The sequence below is a fragment of the Tympanuchus pallidicinctus genome, unplaced genomic scaffold (assembly GCF_026119805.1).
Source record: "Tympanuchus pallidicinctus isolate F22 unplaced genomic scaffold, pur_lepc_1.0 scaffold15, whole genome shotgun sequence".
In the NCBI taxonomy this organism is placed as follows: domain Eukaryota; kingdom Metazoa; phylum Chordata; class Aves; order Galliformes; family Phasianidae; genus Tympanuchus; species Tympanuchus pallidicinctus.
This window is the reverse complement of record NW_026294669.1, coordinates 18224453-18243549: the sequence shown is the minus strand read 5'-3', so window position 1 is coordinate 18243549 and position 19097 is coordinate 18224453. Positions and strand designations below refer to the sequence as shown.

General features: G+C 38.8%; 2 protein-coding genes across 2 annotated transcripts; one reads left to right on the top strand and one right to left on the bottom strand.

Moving 5' to 3' along the window:
* Positions 1-1812: 1812 nt before the first annotated feature.
* G6PC2 (glucose-6-phosphatase catalytic subunit 2) lies at positions 1813-5809 on the bottom strand. The gene is made up of 5 exons (XM_052675017.1): positions 5592-5809; positions 5148-5257; positions 4225-4336; positions 3268-3383; positions 1813-2656 (listed from the first exon to the last, which is right to left on the bottom strand). Exons 1-5 carry the CDS (start codon positions 5807-5809, stop codon positions 2145-2147), a joined length of 1068 nt encoding a protein of 355 aa, XP_052530977.1. The 3' UTR covers positions 1813-2144.
* A 6215-nt stretch (positions 5810-12024) lies between these two features.
* Positions 12025-15363, top strand: SPC25 (SPC25 component of NDC80 kinetochore complex). The gene is made up of 6 exons (XM_052675011.1): positions 12025-12516; positions 12601-12666; positions 13412-13558; positions 13688-13792; positions 14298-14396; positions 15100-15363. Exons 1-6 carry the CDS (start codon positions 12363-12365, stop codon positions 15231-15233), a joined length of 705 nt encoding a protein of 234 aa, XP_052530971.1. The 5' UTR covers positions 12025-12362; the 3' UTR covers positions 15234-15363.
* Positions 15364-19097: the final 3734 nt, after the last annotated feature.

The following is a 19097-nucleotide window of genomic DNA, read 5'->3' as shown; positions in this document are numbered from 1 at the left end:
GAAGTTATACTTTAAATGTTTAACAACTTGAAAGCTCCTAGTTAAATTGCCACAGCCTTATTAAAGAAGGCTTGAGGTGTAATTTTCAACTGTGATAAATTCACTAAAGCCTAAGGGACACATAGACTTATTTTGCTGTATCAATGAAATGGCCAACTCCTCATTTACTAATTCTGTCAAAATCTCAAGATTGATCTGACATTTTTTATCCCACCACTCTAGAAAGAGCTAGCCAATCTGAAGTTTTGGGAGCCCTCTGTTGAGATTCTTTAAGGCAGAAGCGCAAAACTCTGTAGCCCAACACACTACAGCTGCTCAGAAAATGCCTATTCTACTGCCATATCAACAGTTTAACTTATGAAGTTATAGGTAAAATGAAACTAAACTGCATTTATTCAGTTTTCCCATCATGCTTAGTTTTAGTAATATTTCAGTAGTTTCAGAAAAAAATTAGAGATGGATGATTGCTATGTATAGAGCATCTCCTACTGCTGGCCAGGATAGACAGACAGAAGGACAGCTAGACCAACCTTCTATTGCTTTGTACGTTACATTCTACTAGGGAATAACCAAGCACTGAAGAGCAAACTGAATGTAGGAGAAATCTTTGCCAGAGCTGTCTTTTAGTTCTTCATTATTTGTTTCCAGTCCCATTAGCTTAGTCATACTTGCTTAAATTTTAAAGACTCGTAATTATAGATAAGGTTGGTTTCAAGCCACATGCTGTGAGAGAAGAGTTCAGAGAATCATTAAAGACAACAATGGCAGTTATGTAAAGCAGAGCACTCTTCAGACTGTTAAAAACTTTTAAAATGTAAAAGTAGTCTTAGAAGGCTTTTAAGAAAGAATGTCCCTGAAATTTGTATCATGTGAACTCCCAAGGGACAAATAAAATTTGCCTCGTTTTCCTAATTAAATAAGATTATTTACATCCCACTACTAACTGGAAGTTCAAAGCATTACCATGCTAACATCTTCTAAGCTGTACTGCTATCAGATCACACACACACAGCCCTCATTACCTGTTTTATAGCCTTATGCTGCATGCATACTCAGTATTGTAAGGCTGATATTGCTTAGAGGTTGGGCAGTGAAAGTAAATACGCAACAGTAGGTGACAAATAGTGAACAAAAAGGGAAAAAAGGGAAAGCATGTGGCTTTCCATTTATAGAATGCCAGTTCTACGTAATAAATTTACATTTAGCATATTAGTAACTTCTGTGTATAAGCCAAGCTTACTCTTCAATCCCATTTTCATGATTTTCAGAAGCAGTAACTGATTCTGACGTGTGACTCTTGAAATGACAGAATTAAACTAATTTACACGTGCAATACAGGAGCAAGAACAACATTCTTGAGGGAGTATGCTGAGCTAGTTTAGTGATTGACAGCTTTCTATATTTGTTGCTCTATGTAGACGTGCAGCAGTACAATATTTACTACATCAAACTCATGTATTTTCAACATCAAAAGTGTAGTCATTATCATTCATGATTTATATGATCATTTTTAAAAGTAAAAATTTCAAAAGTCACAGTAATGCAACAATATATTCTACAGAGTCTAATTGGAACAAATTTTCTTTTATTTTTTTTTTTTTTTGCATCTGGCTTAAGCAGAAGCTGTTAGCTCGGGAAGCGCAAGAAGACAGACCTATAGAAATGTTCCTGATAACTGCATTGTTTTTTTTCGCAGTGCTCGGGGACAGTTGTACAGTTGCAGGTGGTGTAATACTGTCACTCCATTAGCTAGCAGTTTAGCACACATCTACATGTTAAAAAATTAAATATTGTGTACCACTATATACCACTGAGGCCCAAAGCACCATCTAGTTGGCAATGGACAGAACAAAAAGGTGACCAAGTAGCTGAATAAAGCTAGCCAATTATACTTTACTTTAAGAAAACCATACTGCAGCATCCTTCATTGCAATGCTTCTAGGAATAAAGTCAGCAACTACTTAATATTTCTGAGCTGCCAAAACCATTCTTGAACGCACTGATTTGGGATATACAGACTACTTACCAGGAGCACATCAAAGGTGCAGTGGCATCCCCCTTGGTTAACATGAGTTAGAACTGCCTTTGTGGAGGGCTCTTGAACAGTTCATATCCTTGCACTTGCAACCATTTGGAAACCTTATCTAATTACATTTCTTATCAGTTGTCCTCATTAACGTGTGGACACAGTATGGAACCAAGGCGACTACAGTCAGAGGCATAGCTGCACTCTTACAAAAAGAGAGAATGTAGAACAAATACTCAGTGTGAGTAGGTATCTTAACAAAATTATACAGCTGTAGTGTAGCTAAAGAAGCAGCTATACACAATACGCGGAAACTTATCTTACAGCTGTTTTTACCCTTGCAGCTGGTGATGAACATTTCTGAATTAATACCAATACCTAAGCCAAAGAATGCACCTAAATTTCTCACCAGTCCAGCAAAGGGAGTTGTGTCAATGTTTATCCAGTCTGGATTGGCACACCATTTCTTGGCCTTTGGGACAGACCACAGCAAGTCAATATCAAGAAGCTTGAGGACTAGGTAAAAACCAAGGGCAAAGATGAAAAGAAACAAGTTTGTCTTGATGTACATTCTCAAGCTTGCTGTCTGAATAGCAGGAGTGTGCTCAAATGCTTCTGCCACGACAATTCCTGTGGATAAGAAAGTCAGTGTTACAGGGAACAACACACTAACATTGAGGAAGTACTTCTTACAGTGCCCCTGTAGGAGTTGGCTTTTGAAGACAGAATATACATATGTATCCACATGCATTTATAGAAATACACATAGATACAAATGTATTCACATACACACAATTTAGCACTTCTGTGGTAGATGGAAAGACTTTTCTCTCAAAACTGTTAGGTTTGGAAAAGAAGTGTTAAATGCCAAGCACCAGGTGTTGTTTTTTTTTTTCCTATAGAAGACACGTGTTAGGCCAGACTGCATCATCCACATGACAACCTTTGCAAAACTAGAGGTAAACTTGAACATTCCTTTTCTAGAAGAAAATTTTGAAGACTGGCGCAGCAATGCAGATTTCAACAGCAGCTCTTACACAGGTTGTGACTACAAAGACAGCAGACACATACTGCCTTACACAGTTTGCAAATTTCACAATGAGACTATTATCTTCCAGAGACTGCAGAGTACCACAACAAATGCACGTTGAGTAGCATTACTCAAAATCTCTTGCCTTTTCTCATATTTCAGAATTTTCGGATTTTGCATATGTGAAGGAAAGAAAAATTAGCAACATTACCAGCAAATACTCCAAGAATAACTTGATGAGGGAAATGTGTTGCTATGAATACTCTTGAGATGCACACACTGATCTGGATAATCCAAAAAATAGTCCAGAGTAATGACCGTGTCAGTCTAGGAGGAAGAAGAAAGACGCTTAAAAATGCTGATATTTCATCTCATAATTTATATCAGGTGCATTTGTGTCAGGCTCATATTTTAACCAAGCAGAGATTTACAAGTAGAGAAGTTTAGAATCATAGGACTAAAGACTGGAAGTCAGTACTAAAATACTAGCAAGAGTAGTTAGTTAACTTGCAGCCACATCCAGGGCTGCAAGAATTGACTTCAGTAGTTTTGACACTATCATATTTTAGTGATGAAAGGCAAGTTAAATTAGAACTATTGCTTTGAACATTTTTAGCATCATAAAGGCACATTCAAACACAAAATATCATTAATTTAGTTTAATACAGGGACAGCCTTGCCAAACTTGGAAAGCACAGACACCAAAGTTTACGTTACAGGGCTTTCCCATCATGCTGAAGAGCTAGCAGTGTGTGTTTGCTTTCAAATAGGGTAAGAATGACTACCATGGAAGCAGTAAATTTACTCAGTATTAAAAAGAAGAAAAAAATCCAACATGTAAAAAATTGACAGAATTTAACATTTCTGACACTAAAGACCTGATGCAGTCTTTAATACGAGGCTCATTCAGGGAGATCGTGATGTAATGTGTGTAAGTTATTAAATACTGACCTATAGAAATGCATAACTTTTCTTAATATTCTTTGTCTTCACTTGAAGTACATTGCAGTGTTTTGCTTTTGTTTGTGGGGTTTTTTTTTTTTTTTTTTTTTTTTTTTTAAACAAACTGGATAAAACCTACTATGAATATTTGGTTAGAATAAGTCCGTTAAAAGCATAACATGATAACAGAAATCAGTAAGAGTTACCATAATGGAAAGATACTGACCTGTGAAGGGTAACTGCTGATTTCTCTTTCCACCTCACTGTGTAGCTAAGTGCTGCTGTTACCATTACATACCAGACACAGGAAGATCCCATGGCATGTCCAGATGGGCTCCCTAATAAAAACAAAAAGGAAAAAGTTAAAAACAAAAAGGAAAAAGTTTAAGCTTAGAAATGATGACTGTAACAGGCATACAGAAAATGTCTACTGGCAGTTATTCAGGCATCTGATGATTCAGGAAAAACCAAAGGCAGAAAGAACATTAACTACTTTTCAAGTTTGTTTTCTCAATATAATTTTTTTAGCAGATTGATCTATTTCTAATCTAGAATATTTGCCAGTAATCAAGCAGGTAACAGATTACCCATTCTGTACCAGCACGAGCCAGTATCTTGATCAGAAAGCATAGCATTTTTCCATCACTTGGACTGTGGTTAAAAAATAGAGCATTTATTTGCTAGTGGAATACTAATGTCTTTACAAAATTGTCATATTTTTACAGTACTCAATATTATTTTTCCCCAAAGAGTCACTGCAATATAAAGAACATGAGATAACAAGTTCAAGTAGTATTTATCTTTTTCTGCAGCAACACACTTACATGGAACGTGCCAAACTAAACTGCTGTATTTTTTTCATATACATCAAGTTATGGCATACCTGAGCTAGTTGAAGACACCTGTGTAAATCTGAGTAGCCAGTGGCCTAATTCAGCAAATATTCATGCTGGAACTTGAACTGTTACCTTGCTGTTATGAACACTGGAACTCCTCCCAGGGTTGCAGCATATACTCTAGAAATTAAGTATCCATAGGCTACTTCATATTTTTAATACCATACAAAATCATCTTAAGTCACATCCTCTACTTACCCCTAAAGCCAGCATACGTATTAAATGTTTCAGTGCAATCTCCAACATTTCTTACCTGGTCCAGTTTCACATGTTATAGGAAACTGTTCAAGGCATGGGCTTGACTGATTGGGATAAATCATTGTTTCATGCACCCACCAGTAGGGACGATGGCCAAATAAAATCCTAACAGAAAATAAAATAAAATAAAATGAAGAAGAAATGCAATAAAAAGATTTTTATCTAAGAACACCTCAGCAAAGCATGATCAATAACATTACAGTGAACACAAAAGACTATACTGGCAAAATTGTTGTATAACAGTGCTATAGGTTCTTGTCCTAGCAAAATTTCATTTCAAACTTCCATTAAAAATCTTCATCGTGAAACCGTATTTTAAATTATGGGGAAAAGTCTACCCCTACACCATCAACAGAACACTTTCCAAACTTGAGGAACATATGCTAACCATATAGAAACCATAGAGATAGCAAATTTTAGAATAAATACAGCTTCTTACCATTTAAATATCAGGTTGAACCAATCACCAATGACTGCCACCCATATCATTTTAGTACCAACCACTTGGTTGAGCTGAAACCAAAGAGGAAAATAAAATGAGAATATATTCCGAGGATCTCCAACATGTGACATAAAATTAAGGAAATCCTGATAAGCCCTGTAGTCTCTCTGTAAATGCTGAATGATAAGCACTCCATTGCTATGAAGGAGATCCATGATTAAACTGATTAAACTGTATTTGAAATATAATAAAGTTCTTTTAATCTTAAGTCTCTACTGAGGGAGAATGAGAACCATAGAAGGGAGCTATTAAAAAGTGAGAGAGAAGGTGATTAACGTTGCCTTTATATTGTATCGGTGTGGCGTGCCCAGCCATTCCTGAAACACGTGGCTCCGAATCTCTGTTACCACTGGAAAGCTGGTCTGTTTGCAAATTTTAATTGGAGGAAAGTAACCGAAGTACATGCTGATCAGCAGCAAATTGTGGGGAAAGTTTTGTGGAAACACAATGTGTGACTTATGCAATCCTTTGTATGAACAGTTGGAACATGTTTGCTTGAATTTTTTCACAGCTCATTTCTCTGCAGGATGGACATTAGTAATGTGTATACTTCATTAAGTGTTGCCTGTATAAAGAATACACAGTGATTGGCCCTTGCAGAACTGTCATTAAAACTGTACATCACAGTTTGAAGTAGAATTTGGCTACCATACTGCACCTAATACGTTGCACAGCTCATTTTTAATCAAAGTAAAAAGCAACAAGCATCCATACATTAACAATTTTGTTGGACACCAGATTCATTTTTTAAAAGGCAATTTTCTCAGAGCAGTGAAAATAAGTATTTCCTTGATGAAGGAGGCCATGTTAACCCCCGTGCTGCAGATGATGCTTAGCCTCCATACCACCTCCTTCAGTATTGCCATTCACACACCTTGTTTATGACACAAGTGCTACACATCTGTGCCACAGGGAGCTGAACCTGCCCTATTGCAGCCCCCGGCCTGCTCCCCAGCCCAGCAGAAATGCTCCACGCTGCCTCACAATCCAGTGTACTTCCAAGAGAAGCACTTGGGTCCACCATGATGGACCACTGAGATCCTGCCAGACAGTCTGATTTTAAATACACGGAACAAATAATACAGTAGCACACATCAGACCAATCAACATTAGTATTACTAAATTTAGCATAGGTAAAGATCATGCTCATTTATAAGGTGACTGCATGACAAATGCTCTTCCCCAGCGATAACATGGATACCAAGCATCTGATGATAGCATCATCTCATATGCAAACTGTACGCAGCATGTAATTCTGTGCATTCATGGAGCACCTTCACTGCTTTAAGGCTAACCCACACAAGCTGTGAGGCAGATAGTCACTGCTCCCCTGGTTTTGCTGCGAGGACAATGAAGCTCAACAGGGCTTTATGATGATGTCAGGGAAGTCACACGGAATCATTAAGTAGATTCAACAAACAAGGCATGATCACTAAATGGACTTAGAAGACCTCTCTTCCTGACACAGACTCACCTTTACTTAGCCATTAATAGTTTGCTTTTAGAAACATTTTACCAGATGTAAAACCTATACCACTTACTGCTACCAGTTGCACTGAGCCACATAGAAACCCGTAAGTTTAAAAAAGAGAATGAAAATTATATGAACTGTACAGAAAAGTACTTTTCTGTACATTGACTAAATTATTCACTTGATTTCAAGGAAAACTCTCTGAAAAACAAAATTCCAAGATATTTCAACACAAGTATTTCCTAGCCTGATCACTGCAAATATATGGGAGGGTTTGTTTCTTCTTAACCCTATGGCTTACAGCTCGTCAGGGTGTCAGAGAAGGGAATGCCATGCAAGTAACCTGGTGAGAACTAACATTCTGACCTCTCCCAGATCCTTCCCAAGAAATGATCAGTTCAGAAACATCTTTTTCAAATAACTTTTTACAAGTTATCACTAGAGGAAATGCCTTTTCACTGCAAATTTAAAGCATCTCTCCTTTAAAGGTAAGTAGGACTTGCAACAACAGCAACAATCACTCTTTTGTACAGGCGTGGGTGTAGCACATAAAAAATACAGAGAAACTGAGGTTTCACCTGTTTTTCAGTCTAGTTCATATAGAATAACTAGCTTTAAGTATAAATCTAACAGCAACTGTAATGAGGTAAGTCTAAAAAAATACTGTACTGTTAAGAACAATGTTTTGCACTAAGTTCCAATCAAGATACAGTTTAGCATTCTCAGGAGAGACCAAGCAATAAAATAGTTCACCTTCCAGTTTCTCTGGAATGCCATCATTACATAATGTATCAGAAGAATGGCTTCTCTGACACGAGACATGCAAGACCTTTCCATTAACTTTTTGCATGCTTTTACTACTTCTGGATACCACTTGGATACAAAAATACACCAGGACAGAACCCTTCTGCTCAGGCAGAACCCTACCTCCTCCGCTCAGATCTGCTCAGGCACTCCTTTGGCTCTCCAGATGCTCCATTGACACAGAGCCTGAAGGAGCTTGTCTTAGCAGCCTCACTTCAGTGAGGTACCCTCCTCAGGTACAAATGCTAGAGCCCTGACATCCATTTTCACTGTAAATATTTTGCTGCTGATTCATATGTTGATAATTATCTTTCTGCTTAGATAGAAAGACAACCCATTACAGTTATTGAATACACCATTATGCTGTTAACAGTTAACAGCAAACATATAAATAAACTTTAGTTTTCTCCTACATTCCTTCTGACTGTTTCAGCAGCTCCTACATTCAGATCTAGGATATACAGGAGGTATCATGTTTATAAAAGCATTTTATAGACATTATAATTTATAAGCATTTTTTGTTTCCAAAAAAAACCAACTCAAAAAGTCCACATCTGACAAACAAAAAGCAGGAGGGGTTGGGAAGAGGTAAGCAGATTTCTGTGAGATAGACAGCTCAGGTGATGTTTTTGTGGTGCCTGGAAGCTCTCATGATCCTGCCTTGTCCAGCAGGCATGGACAGCTGATGCGTGGGTCACTGCTGACCTGCACGTGGCATCTAGCAACCCACAAAGGGCTGAGATATCCAAGGCTTTCTTAGTTCCTGCAACCAGCAGAGACAAGACAGAGAAACACCTATTGAAATACTGCACTTAACAACAACTTTGAACTCCAGCAATGAAGAGCTACTTCCTCAATAGGCTTTTCCTTCCTGTTCTGTGTAATGCTCCCAGTCTTCTGAATCGCTTGAGATAATACATAAAATAGAACTATTTGCTGTATTTTAGCAAGTGCAAATGCAAGGAAAACTAGTGATCTGCATAGAAAGGAAAAAAATAATTCAAAACATGTTCTGACATCAAAGCTTTTGACATGAAAAACCCTTTAAAATCATTTCTGCTCACATAAAAAGATTGCAACTTGCTTCATTTTTCCAAGATATGGAAAAACAAAGATAATCAAAGATGTTCTATATTATTGGTAATAACAAAGAAACAAAATCACGTTGATGAACCACAGGAGAATGAACAAAATGTTTACAGCTACTTTACACCTACACATGAGAGCAAACATTACATAACCAATGTCAGACGTTGCAAAGCAAATGTTTGCAAGGGAAAGAAAAGCCGTCAAAGCAAACATCTTCTAAATCACTGTTAATGGGAGCCTATGTACTGGGCCTAAATTTCTGCTCCATTATGTTTAGTTAATTGAACAATAACATTAATTTCCACGTCAGTGTTTTCATTGGCACTGGACCAGCTACAAGGATTAACTAGAAAACCCTCCACACAACAGTGGACAGCTATTTTCTTGGGTATGGATATTCTCCAAATGGAGCCACCAAGAAGATGCATGTTAATTTCAGATTACAGAACAGAAGAGTCTTTCAAGAAGCTCTTACTTCTCTTTCACATTTCATGCCCTCAAGCACTCCTTGTTGGACCAAGGACCCATGCTGCCCTGGTGAACATTGGACTCCTGTGGGCCAGACTAACCAGTGGAGAGTTAGCAAAAGCTAGCACAAACTACTTTCTCCTGGTTCTGATCTGATCTTAATCTGATCTTTCCTAGCTACTGCAATTCTTCTTTCCTTGGTATAAACTATTATATTGTTGGAACTCCATTTCCAACAATAACTGCCAGACTTTAATATTGTATATATTCCTGTTTACTTGTACATGTAATGATGTAAATGATACAAACAAAACACAGAATACAGTTCTGGCATGTTCCTGAAACAGTCAAAGCTAAGGGATGTTATTATAATTTCAAGTATGAGAAAGTACGTTTTTGGTACCACAAGCAATCAAGAGTTTAAGAGCGAGTAAAAAGTATAACTTAGCCTTCAGGTTTCATAAACTGAAGGAAGCCATGGAGTCTGGACCCGTTAGGGCAACAACCTCCACTGTAATTTTTTGTTCCCTTTCCAATGAGATCACTCTGCCTTATTTACTGCTATTCTCTAGCCTCTGAAACTAACCCTATCAACATTAGCCCACTGAGATTAGAGGCCTGCCACGCTGAGTCTGCTTACAAGCACCAGCTCCTCAATTTTATGTACCCAGAACAGTTTCCATCCAAGCTGCAGCAGCTTCTTGACCTTGCGCTGAAACTCTCACCTAACCTTGTCTTCAGCACCACAATATCAGGTAAGGACTTGCAGCTAGCAATACAATAAAGCTACAGACTTTTTTGTTTGGAGAAGCATGCCCCTCAGCTTGGTTGCAAGCATCTGTCACCTGCTGTTGCCATCACCACAATTTTAACCACATTTCACACACATACACCCAAAAAGAACTAAAAAGTACAGAAAGGGGGAAATCACAACAATTGCATTGCCTACAGCAAATCTCACAGAGATGCAAACAGGGTAAATCACTGTCAAAACTTTCTTCCATGCATTACTGCATGGCTTGAGTACACCAAACATTTAGAAAATAACACATCTGAGAACAAATTCCTGGTCCAGAGTTAGGTTGGGTTAGTTTTTGATGGAATCAGACTGTCAAAAGACATTAGAGGTTAGCGTTTGTTTAGATTAGTTGAATTTGTATTTGCTTAACAACTAGATTTAGGAAAATAGCATATTCAGACAGTTAGGAGCCCAAAGAAGAAAGGCAGTTGTATCAGGGGCGACATTTAAATGTTATACTGACAGTTTTCACTCAGTTCACTCAGTTAGGTCTAAGGTTGGGTTGGGAAAAGAACAGAATCACAGAAGGCTTGGGTTGGAAGAGACCTCAAAGATCACCTAGTTACAGCCCCCTGCTGTGGGCAGGGTTGCCAACCAATAAATGCAGCATGAGGCACTAGATAAGAGTGCCAAGGGCCACAACCAACCTGGCCCTGAAGAACAGCAATGGTCCTACTTAAAAAAGCCATATGCTGTGCCCAAATCAATACATGGCTCGGTACTTGTAATAACCAGCCCAACCCTAGTGCATACAAGCCTCAAGAAGATAGGGAACACTAGTCTAATGTTACTTTTGGTGCTGCTGGTGCTAGGAAACTGGAGAACAGGTGTCCAAGTTGACTGAGACAGAAACACAACGGGTTTATCCACCAGCAGTAACTCTGTCCAAGAATAACACAACCAACAGTGCTTCAGCTGAGATTGCGCTTAGCGCTTCAGGGAGGGAAGACTAACGGCTTCAGATAGCAATCCTCAAAACACGAATATTTACATTATTTTGAGAGCATACAAACGGCACTAAATTAAGTAAAAAGCAGGAATTCATTAGCCACGGCTACAAGCTGATCACTAAGAAAGTCCCACAACAATCAAAGGCTGGTACCTGGGTCACAAGCAGTGCTCAGCCAGAGCCCAGAGGGAGCACTGGCACTGGAAAGTGGGCTGTGGTGTCGGTGAGCACTGGCGGTGCCAAAACGTGACTGAGCACAGGCAGCACTAAGGACTCTGCTTCTGCTGCTACCAAGGACTGCCCAGTCCTCGGTCTGTCTCTCTTTAGGTAACAGATGAGTAACTCCCCACCTACGGGATAACCTGGGTTTGGAGAATCAAAAAGTGACTGGGGTACCAGCAAACACCAGCGGGCTGCCCAAGCATGTTCTCGGAACTCTCTAACTGGATACCGAACGAGTTCTGGCTTCGGCGGCACATAAAGGCGCCGTCCTGTTCCACTGCTGACACTGACTTCACTCGCCGCTGCCCCGCAAGTGGGCGTGTGTAAGCACTGCAGGGGGCGAGCCCCACACGGTTTGGCACCGCGAGCCCCCGGCTCGAACCCGCAGCAACATCATAGCCGCCCTTTCGGCCGCCCCCGCCTCCACAGGCTCTCATCAGCGGTTGGCGAAGAGCACGGGGACCGACCCGCCTCCCGAAAACTCCCAGAGCGCCCCGCGGCCGCCAGCAGGAAGGACTCCGGGCCAATCGACTGCGCGCTTGTTGCGGAGCGGCGCTCAGCCGTTAGAGAGGCGGGAAGGCGCCCGAGGTTTGAAAGCTGCGGGTGCGGCCGCTGCCAGCAGCTCCGCGCGGGGGGCGCCCGGCTTGAGCCGCAGGAGCGCGGCGGCAGCAGTACCGCGGGAACTGCCGGTACTGTTCCGCGCGGAGCCTTCTGGCCAGGATAGCCGCCGCTGCGGCGGCAAAGGAAACCTAGCTACCGCCGTCACTGGTTGGTGACGGAGACGACGTAAAGGAAAAGGTTATTGGCAACTCACGCGGGACCCTGGAGCTCTCCCGTTAACGTTGGGTACAGTTGCTACTGTTGGCTTGCGTCTCGGCTCAGCGTTTGCTTATGCGTTGAAGCATCATGTCTGCTGTAAAGACAGAAGATGAAATAACAGTCGTTGAGCGGGAAATGAAAGAATTTTGGACTGAATTAAAAAGCGTTTATGGCACCGAACAGATCAATCAGACTTTAGCACTGAGAGACTCGTGCAAGGAGTCCATACAGGTGCTGTCAGGTAAGAACGCCTGCGTTCATGGCGTCTCGTGTTCTCCGCGTTACTGTCAGAGTTCATCAGGTAACTGCAGTCTCTTCCCTACAGAGAGATGGACCAAGAAGCTGAAAGAAGGGGACCTGATGATTGATAAAATTCAGGAGTACAGAAATGGTACAGTATGGTGTTTTACTTATTGTCTCACTTTTCTGAAATTGAGTACAGCTGGATGACATACTTCAAGTTTTAAAAGGTAACTTGCAAAGTCACAGTGAAGATAGAATCAAAGCCAATTGCATTCAGACACGGGGTGTAAACTGCAAGTCAGGAGCTATTTGCTGCAGAACTTAATTGCTCATTCAGAAAAGATAAAGGCTGATTAAAAGTTTTCTATACAGTGTTTTCATTGCTGAAGGATGAACAGGGAATTACACTTAAAACCAGAAAGTAGAGTTAAATACTGTGAGGTTACTTGTGCCTCTTAATAAAATGCAGTTGACTATCTAGGAGTATTAGTTCAAAATATTGTAACTGAATTTCAGAATCTCAGAAAAAAATAGTTGCATCATAATATCAGTGAGTGTTTCCTTACCTTAGGGGTTTCTGTTGAGTAATTTATCTGTGAAGATCCATCATCCTCATGTTTTGAAGATGTAACCAGTTCTGGCACCAGAAACCTTCTCTATGTCACTGAAGCATCAGAGGAGCTTGCTTCTCTGTTGCTTTTTTTCTGAACAACTTTTACTTTATGACAATGTTTGATGCTCTCAGTCATGCTGACTTTTCTATCCTGCTGAGGTAGCATGCATTTCACTAGATTTTATTCAAATAAATAATCACAAACTATATAGATAATTACTAAATAGTGGAGACATACTTAATCAGCCGTAAATGTTCATATTTTCTTGTTTCCTGTCAGAGATTCTCCAGCAAAACAAACACATATCAGAAAATGAAATACATTTGACGGAAATAAAATCTAATCTAAACCACGAAGAAGAGCAAAAGAAGGAGTTGACTGACAGTATACAAAAGCTTAAAGAAGAATTGATGAAGAAAAAGGAAAGTAAGTAGAGTTTCTTAATCAGAGGAGGAATTGTTTTCAGTGCTAGCACTTGACTTTTCTGCTGTTCACAATGTTGGTGTGTTTTGCTAACCTTTACTTTCATATTTTTGGCGGTTTTTAAAATTCTAGTAATATCATCTAAAAACAAAGCCACTAAGGAGAGAGTGGAACGACTGTGCAAATCTAAAGAGCTGTTTGAAGAGCGACTTGGATTGGAAATACGCAGAATTCATAGTAAGTTATGTTAGTTTCTTTGTTTTCCAAATGCTCTGATATAATCTGGTTAACACTGGATTATGCAGAGAAGTCGCAGCTGGCACAACAGAAGAATTGCCTGAAATATGCTTCCTTGGGCTTCTCTAGTGGGTTATATTGAGTCATTTTCCTTTCTTTCATTACATTTGTATACACCACTTATCACTGACAACCTGCACTGATTGATTAGCAGGCATAGTCTGGGTCTGTGTCACTGTCCCAGTTGCTTTTGTTATGTAAGAGCAGTTTGAATATCTTTGTAAAGATAAAGTAAAGCTAAGGAAGCAATGTTCAGTAACTGCCAACTCCAAGTAAGCCTCTCAAAAGACAAAAGGTGGTATATTAAAATACATTTGTCTTGCAAAGAGACTAGGTTTATTGAATTTGCAAGTATTCTAACTGTATCTTAATACTATGTTTTGATTCATCACTTAGGCTCTCCATCCAAAGTTAGTGGTGTTAATGAGTTGTTTGTTTGCTTTAGATGAGCAGTTACAGTTTATATTCAGACATATTGACCACAAAGATCCCGACAAGCCGTATGTGTTTACCCTTTCCATAAATGAACAGGGAGATTATGAAGGTATGTGAATTTTAAGTTCTTAAATTTGAGGACAGAATCTGATGTGTATATATGAAAAAAGGGAGAAACAACAATAAGTACAGTTTACTTGTAACTTTTATCTTCTAACTTAAGAGTGAAAAAAATGCAGCACTAATATGTTCTTAATGAAGTTACCCTTGCTTATAAAGAAAACTTCACTGCTTACCTGCACTGTCCTTAGTTTGTGAAGTTGCTGTTTACTTTGTATCAAGCAAAGCAGGAGGGAGATGCGGGGACAGGTGGATGCACCAGTCTTTCTGTGCCTCTGGGTACAGACGGAATAGACTTCATTTTTCATTAATTTAAGTCCAAACTGTGTTGAAGTGAAGAGGTTATCACTTGCTGGGCTACATCAGTTTTCAATATGCCCACCTGCAGAGCAACAGAAATGTTTAGGAATGCATTTCAGTCTTTGAGGCAGGATGCAAATTGCTACAATTGAAACAGGAGCACAGCACCAAGCAGGAGGTCTGGAAATAAAAAAAAAAAACAAACAGAAATTGTGTGTTCATTGGAAGCTTTGTCTTCACTGAAAGAAAATAATTTAATAGATTCCTCAAAAATAATAATAAGGGAAGGTAAAACAGAACACAGTCTGCAATCTATATAATTCACAAGTCTGGAAAAAGCACATATGCTTTTAATAAAAGTGATCTGATTTTTCTAATCTTTCTTGTTTTAGTGACTTCGTGTACTCCTCCTCTGGATTGTATATCAGAGTTCCAGCTGAAAGTGAGAGAAACTAACAATTTTTCTGCATTTATTGCCAACATCAGAAAAGCCTTCACTGCTTTGTCTTTTAAACAGTCTACTTAAAATTAACTTATAATTGCTTCTAGCTATAAAGCACTTTTATTTTTCCTTCCTGTGCTGTGAAAATATGTATTTATCCATGTCTTACTCTAATTCTCTAATTTCTAAATAAAGAAAAATAATTAAAACAGTATTTTAGTCCACTGTGATAACAGAACATTTTAGATCATTTTTGGAACAACATTATAATCAACTGCTTCCTCAACTAAGTGTTTTCAGACTTCTAAATACGGATATGAAGCAAACAGCTAAGTTTTCATTTAAGAGTTTTACAAAAGATGAGTAATGTATTATTTCTGTTTGCTTTCTGAGATTGTCATCCCAAAAGGAAAGTGGAAACCAAATGAGCAGAGGGTGTGAGGTGGGCAGTCAGAACAAAAGTCCCAAGCAAACAAAAAACATTTGTGCTAGCTGTTACTATTAACAAAAAACAACGTTTTCTGAAACACTTTCAGTTGAGTTAGTAGACCAGCCAGTTTAAAGGCATTCCACTAGCTCTGTAATTCTTACTTGTCTTCTCTCATGGGAGCTGTGACTACTGTATTACTCGTGTTGCTGGTACTCTTCCTACCACCTTTCTCATATAGAATCCCTCATCCTCCATGTTAAAAATTCCTATCTCTTTGACTTCTCACTAACTGTGTCATCCCTCTAATTCAGAATGCCTGAATTCATTTTCAGGCATGTTCCTACCCTTCTGCATCTGCCTGTGCCAAGCAATTCTTAGCTGCACTGGTAAGAAATATTTAAGAGCTCTTGAGCGCAAGCAAAAAAGCACTATGCAGCCACCTTACTGCCATGCTTTCAAATAGAACTTTCCCACTAGGAGCTTACATATTGCTTAGGTGCACTCTGAAGCATGTCATCTTCACAGGGTGAAAAAAAAATCACTGAAAAAGGCTCTAACAAAGACAAGCACTCAGACTTACTGCTGTTTTCCTTCCATCTGCCATCATTTCTTCTTTTCACGTTCATTCCAGGCATGAGTAGTTTGTTTATGGCTTCTAATGAAATTACTTTGCCAAGATTGCTCTGCACAGAACATAAAATAAATGATAAATAATTCCTAGGCATGTAAATTCCAGTGCAATATCGGATAGAAGAGATGTGCCTGGTTGTAAATATTCTGTGCGTACCCCTAAAGCAAGCACTACAGTTTAAAATGTTTATTGTGTGTAATTTAAACCTTTGCAACTCCTTTTGGAATTTGAATAATGAATGTTTATATTTTCCAAGGCAAATTAGATGTAGATTTTGCTTCCTCTAGAAAAAAGCTAGGCATTCCAAAGGTGGGTAAAGGCTAGAAAGGAATTATATGCAGTATATTTGTTATTATGAAACACAAAGTAGTGTGTGTCACACTTGTGACATCTCAAACAGCCTACATGCTAGTTGAATATTTGTCATAAATGCTTAAAAGTTTTGTGCCTTTAGCAATTGCACTTAAAAATCTTCACACACTGGAATGTGTCAATTTGGAATTTCATGTTTGTTATGAAGTTGCACAACACATCTTTATCCAATAATAGTAGGGCCAACTAGGAATAATAATATATATTGACTCAATAAATGTGATTATTGGGACCCCAGAATACTGAACAGCACACAGACTGAAGTGTCTTAAAGAGCTTATGGGACAAGCTCTTGAGCTTAAAAGCAAAATGCAGCTCAGAGACTATGACAGTCGTCCATCTCCCTCCAGCTGGGAGTGTTCTATCTTTTAGTAGGATCACGGCTATCTTGATCAGAGAGATTCTATTTTTGCCAAAGTCAGAAAAGGGTTATTTTTTTTTTTATAAATTTAAAATAAATAATTTGCACGGCCCTGAATATTGTCTTCTCTTTCAAATTATCTACCTGTATTCAGCTACTGAGGCTCAAGCTGAAATTCACTGACCAGCTACTACTACTGACTACAGAGAAAACTGCTAGTACTCATCAACAAGTATGCTCAGAGCCTCATCAAATTTATCTCATAACAATGCAAAAAATCTAGGAAAAAGTAGTGGATTTAAGATATATTAACTGTGAATCACTGTAAATTTGAGGGCAGAATTTGAGACAAAATGAATAAGTATTAGCTACACTCATGATAACTAAGAAGGACACAGAAGTTATGCTGTGCTTCCATCATGTTTCAATTGTTTATATTACTTAGTATCTTCCCTGATGCTTCAGTAAACTTTATGAATTTATTCAATACCCTGAAATTTTCTAAATTAGTCCCACTGTTATAATTCTCTAAAATCACTATGCACTCATTTGTGAGTGATTTAAATTCCTGCTGAACTTGATATAACAAACCTGTGCATACATAAGTCATTTAGTCCCACAGGCAGATTACAGTATATGTTCTATCCTTATGAATAATCTATACTAAATAAGTTATTGTAATACTCTCTTACCTTGTTGAAAGAAAGAGTTGCAACCCAATTATATATTATGCTTTACTGCTGAAACAGGATTTTATGGCTGAAATATTTTGGGAAACAGCTTTGATTGCCAGACAGTGGGAATTTGTTCTTCTTATTATCTCTAATCAATCTAAAAATTATCCACAGAAAGCACTTCAGAATCTTGAGCTTTATAAGCTCAAGATGTTCCAAGCAAGTTGTTCCAGATGAAGCCTGGCTTCCCACAGATCTGTTTTTGTCCTGAAACAGTGCAATTTCTCTTCACAGCAATATCTCATCTCTTCTTTACACTCTTCCTAGTGAACGTGAGCTTGCCCCAGTCCTCAGTTATGCTATTTTGTTGTCTCGTTGGCTGCTGATAATCAGTAGTAGGATAACAGTTGTGCTCTGCTCACCCTTCCTTCAGTGTGGGGCATGGATCTGTGGCTCTCCCCTTTACCTGGCTGCTGATTTCTAATGCAGCTATTGGTGTTTCAACACTATTGGATATGTCATATTTCAGTTGAGCATTAGATTGCTACATTTTTAGGGATATTATGTTATAATGTTTAATCATGTAAGTGCACGCTGTTTTTCATATGGCCTTATGTATATTTTAAAGTGTCTGTACACCGAAATGATGAATTGAAATAAGATGCAATTAGTGTTAATCCAATTTCCCTTTTCTCAGATCACAGTGTGTTGAACAATGCTAATTGCTATTGACTCACTTTTTGGTAAGGAAACATGCACGTTGGCTGACTTGGCTCAACAAACTCTTTTGCACCAAGTACTGCATCATGGGCCCAGTTCTTCAGTATCCTGTATCTTCTGCACCAGAGCTTCAGCTGGAATAACTGTCTCAGCAGAGAAAGAGGCCTGTTAAACAAATACCAATTATTTGTTGCTATTGCTTTGACTTACTTAGAAGTGTGTTCTATTTACTTAAAACCAAAGGCCATTACCAAAAAGATTTCAGGCATTTAAGACCAGACTGCATACATCAACTTTTTGGCTAAGCAAGGAGAACGCAGAAGTGATAGAGAGGAGACCTTGTGAGTGGTGTACTGCCTATTAAATAAGTGATTATGTCATCTATTAAAAATAAGAACAGATAAGTAGCTAATACTTGCTCTTCCAAATGAAGCTAACAAGCTTGCGTGTCTAATTCCAAGTCCGACACAGACCCATTAATGCAAAGACAAGGCAGCAAACTGATTATTCTGTTATTTTAACATTAGCCACCATTAGCATGACTTACCAGCCTGTATTATCCTATACTTTGCGCATAGACAGACAAGCCATCTGATAAAATCCTGCTTCTACAGGAAAGGTAAATCGCTTCTGACACGCAGTCCTCAATGCTGTCATCTGCAACTCTGCAGCAATTATCTGTCATTTTAGGCTCCAGACTTCTCAGGAGTTAGCCCATGGTTCTGACAGTCTGTTTGGGACTGCAGGCACCACCTTCACT

Excerpts from the sequence above, each read along its gene's own strand:
- G6PC2 (XM_052675017.1), bottom strand. The coding sequence starts at position 5,809 with ATGGATCTCCTTCATAGCAATGGAGTGCTTATCATTCAGCATTTACAG. Across the intron at positions 4,337-5,147 it reads AACATGTGAAACTGGACCAG|GGAGCCCATCTGGACATGCC; the intron begins GTAAGAAATGTT and ends TGTTTTTATTAG. Across the intron at positions 2,657-3,267 it reads TATTCTTGGAGTATTTGCTG|GAATTGTCGTGGCAGAAGCA; the intron begins GTAATGTTGCTA and ends TCTTATCCACAG.
- SPC25 (XM_052675011.1), top strand. The coding sequence starts at position 12,363 with ATGTCTGCTGTAAAGACAGAAGATGAAATAACAGTCGTTGAGCGGGAA. Across the intron at positions 13,559-13,687 it reads ATTGATGAAGAAAAAGGAAA|TAATATCATCTAAAAACAAA; the intron begins GTAAGTAGAGTT and ends TTAAAATTCTAG. Across the intron at positions 14,397-15,099 it reads TGAACAGGGAGATTATGAAG|TGACTTCGTGTACTCCTCCT; the intron begins GTATGTGAATTT and ends TTCTTGTTTTAG.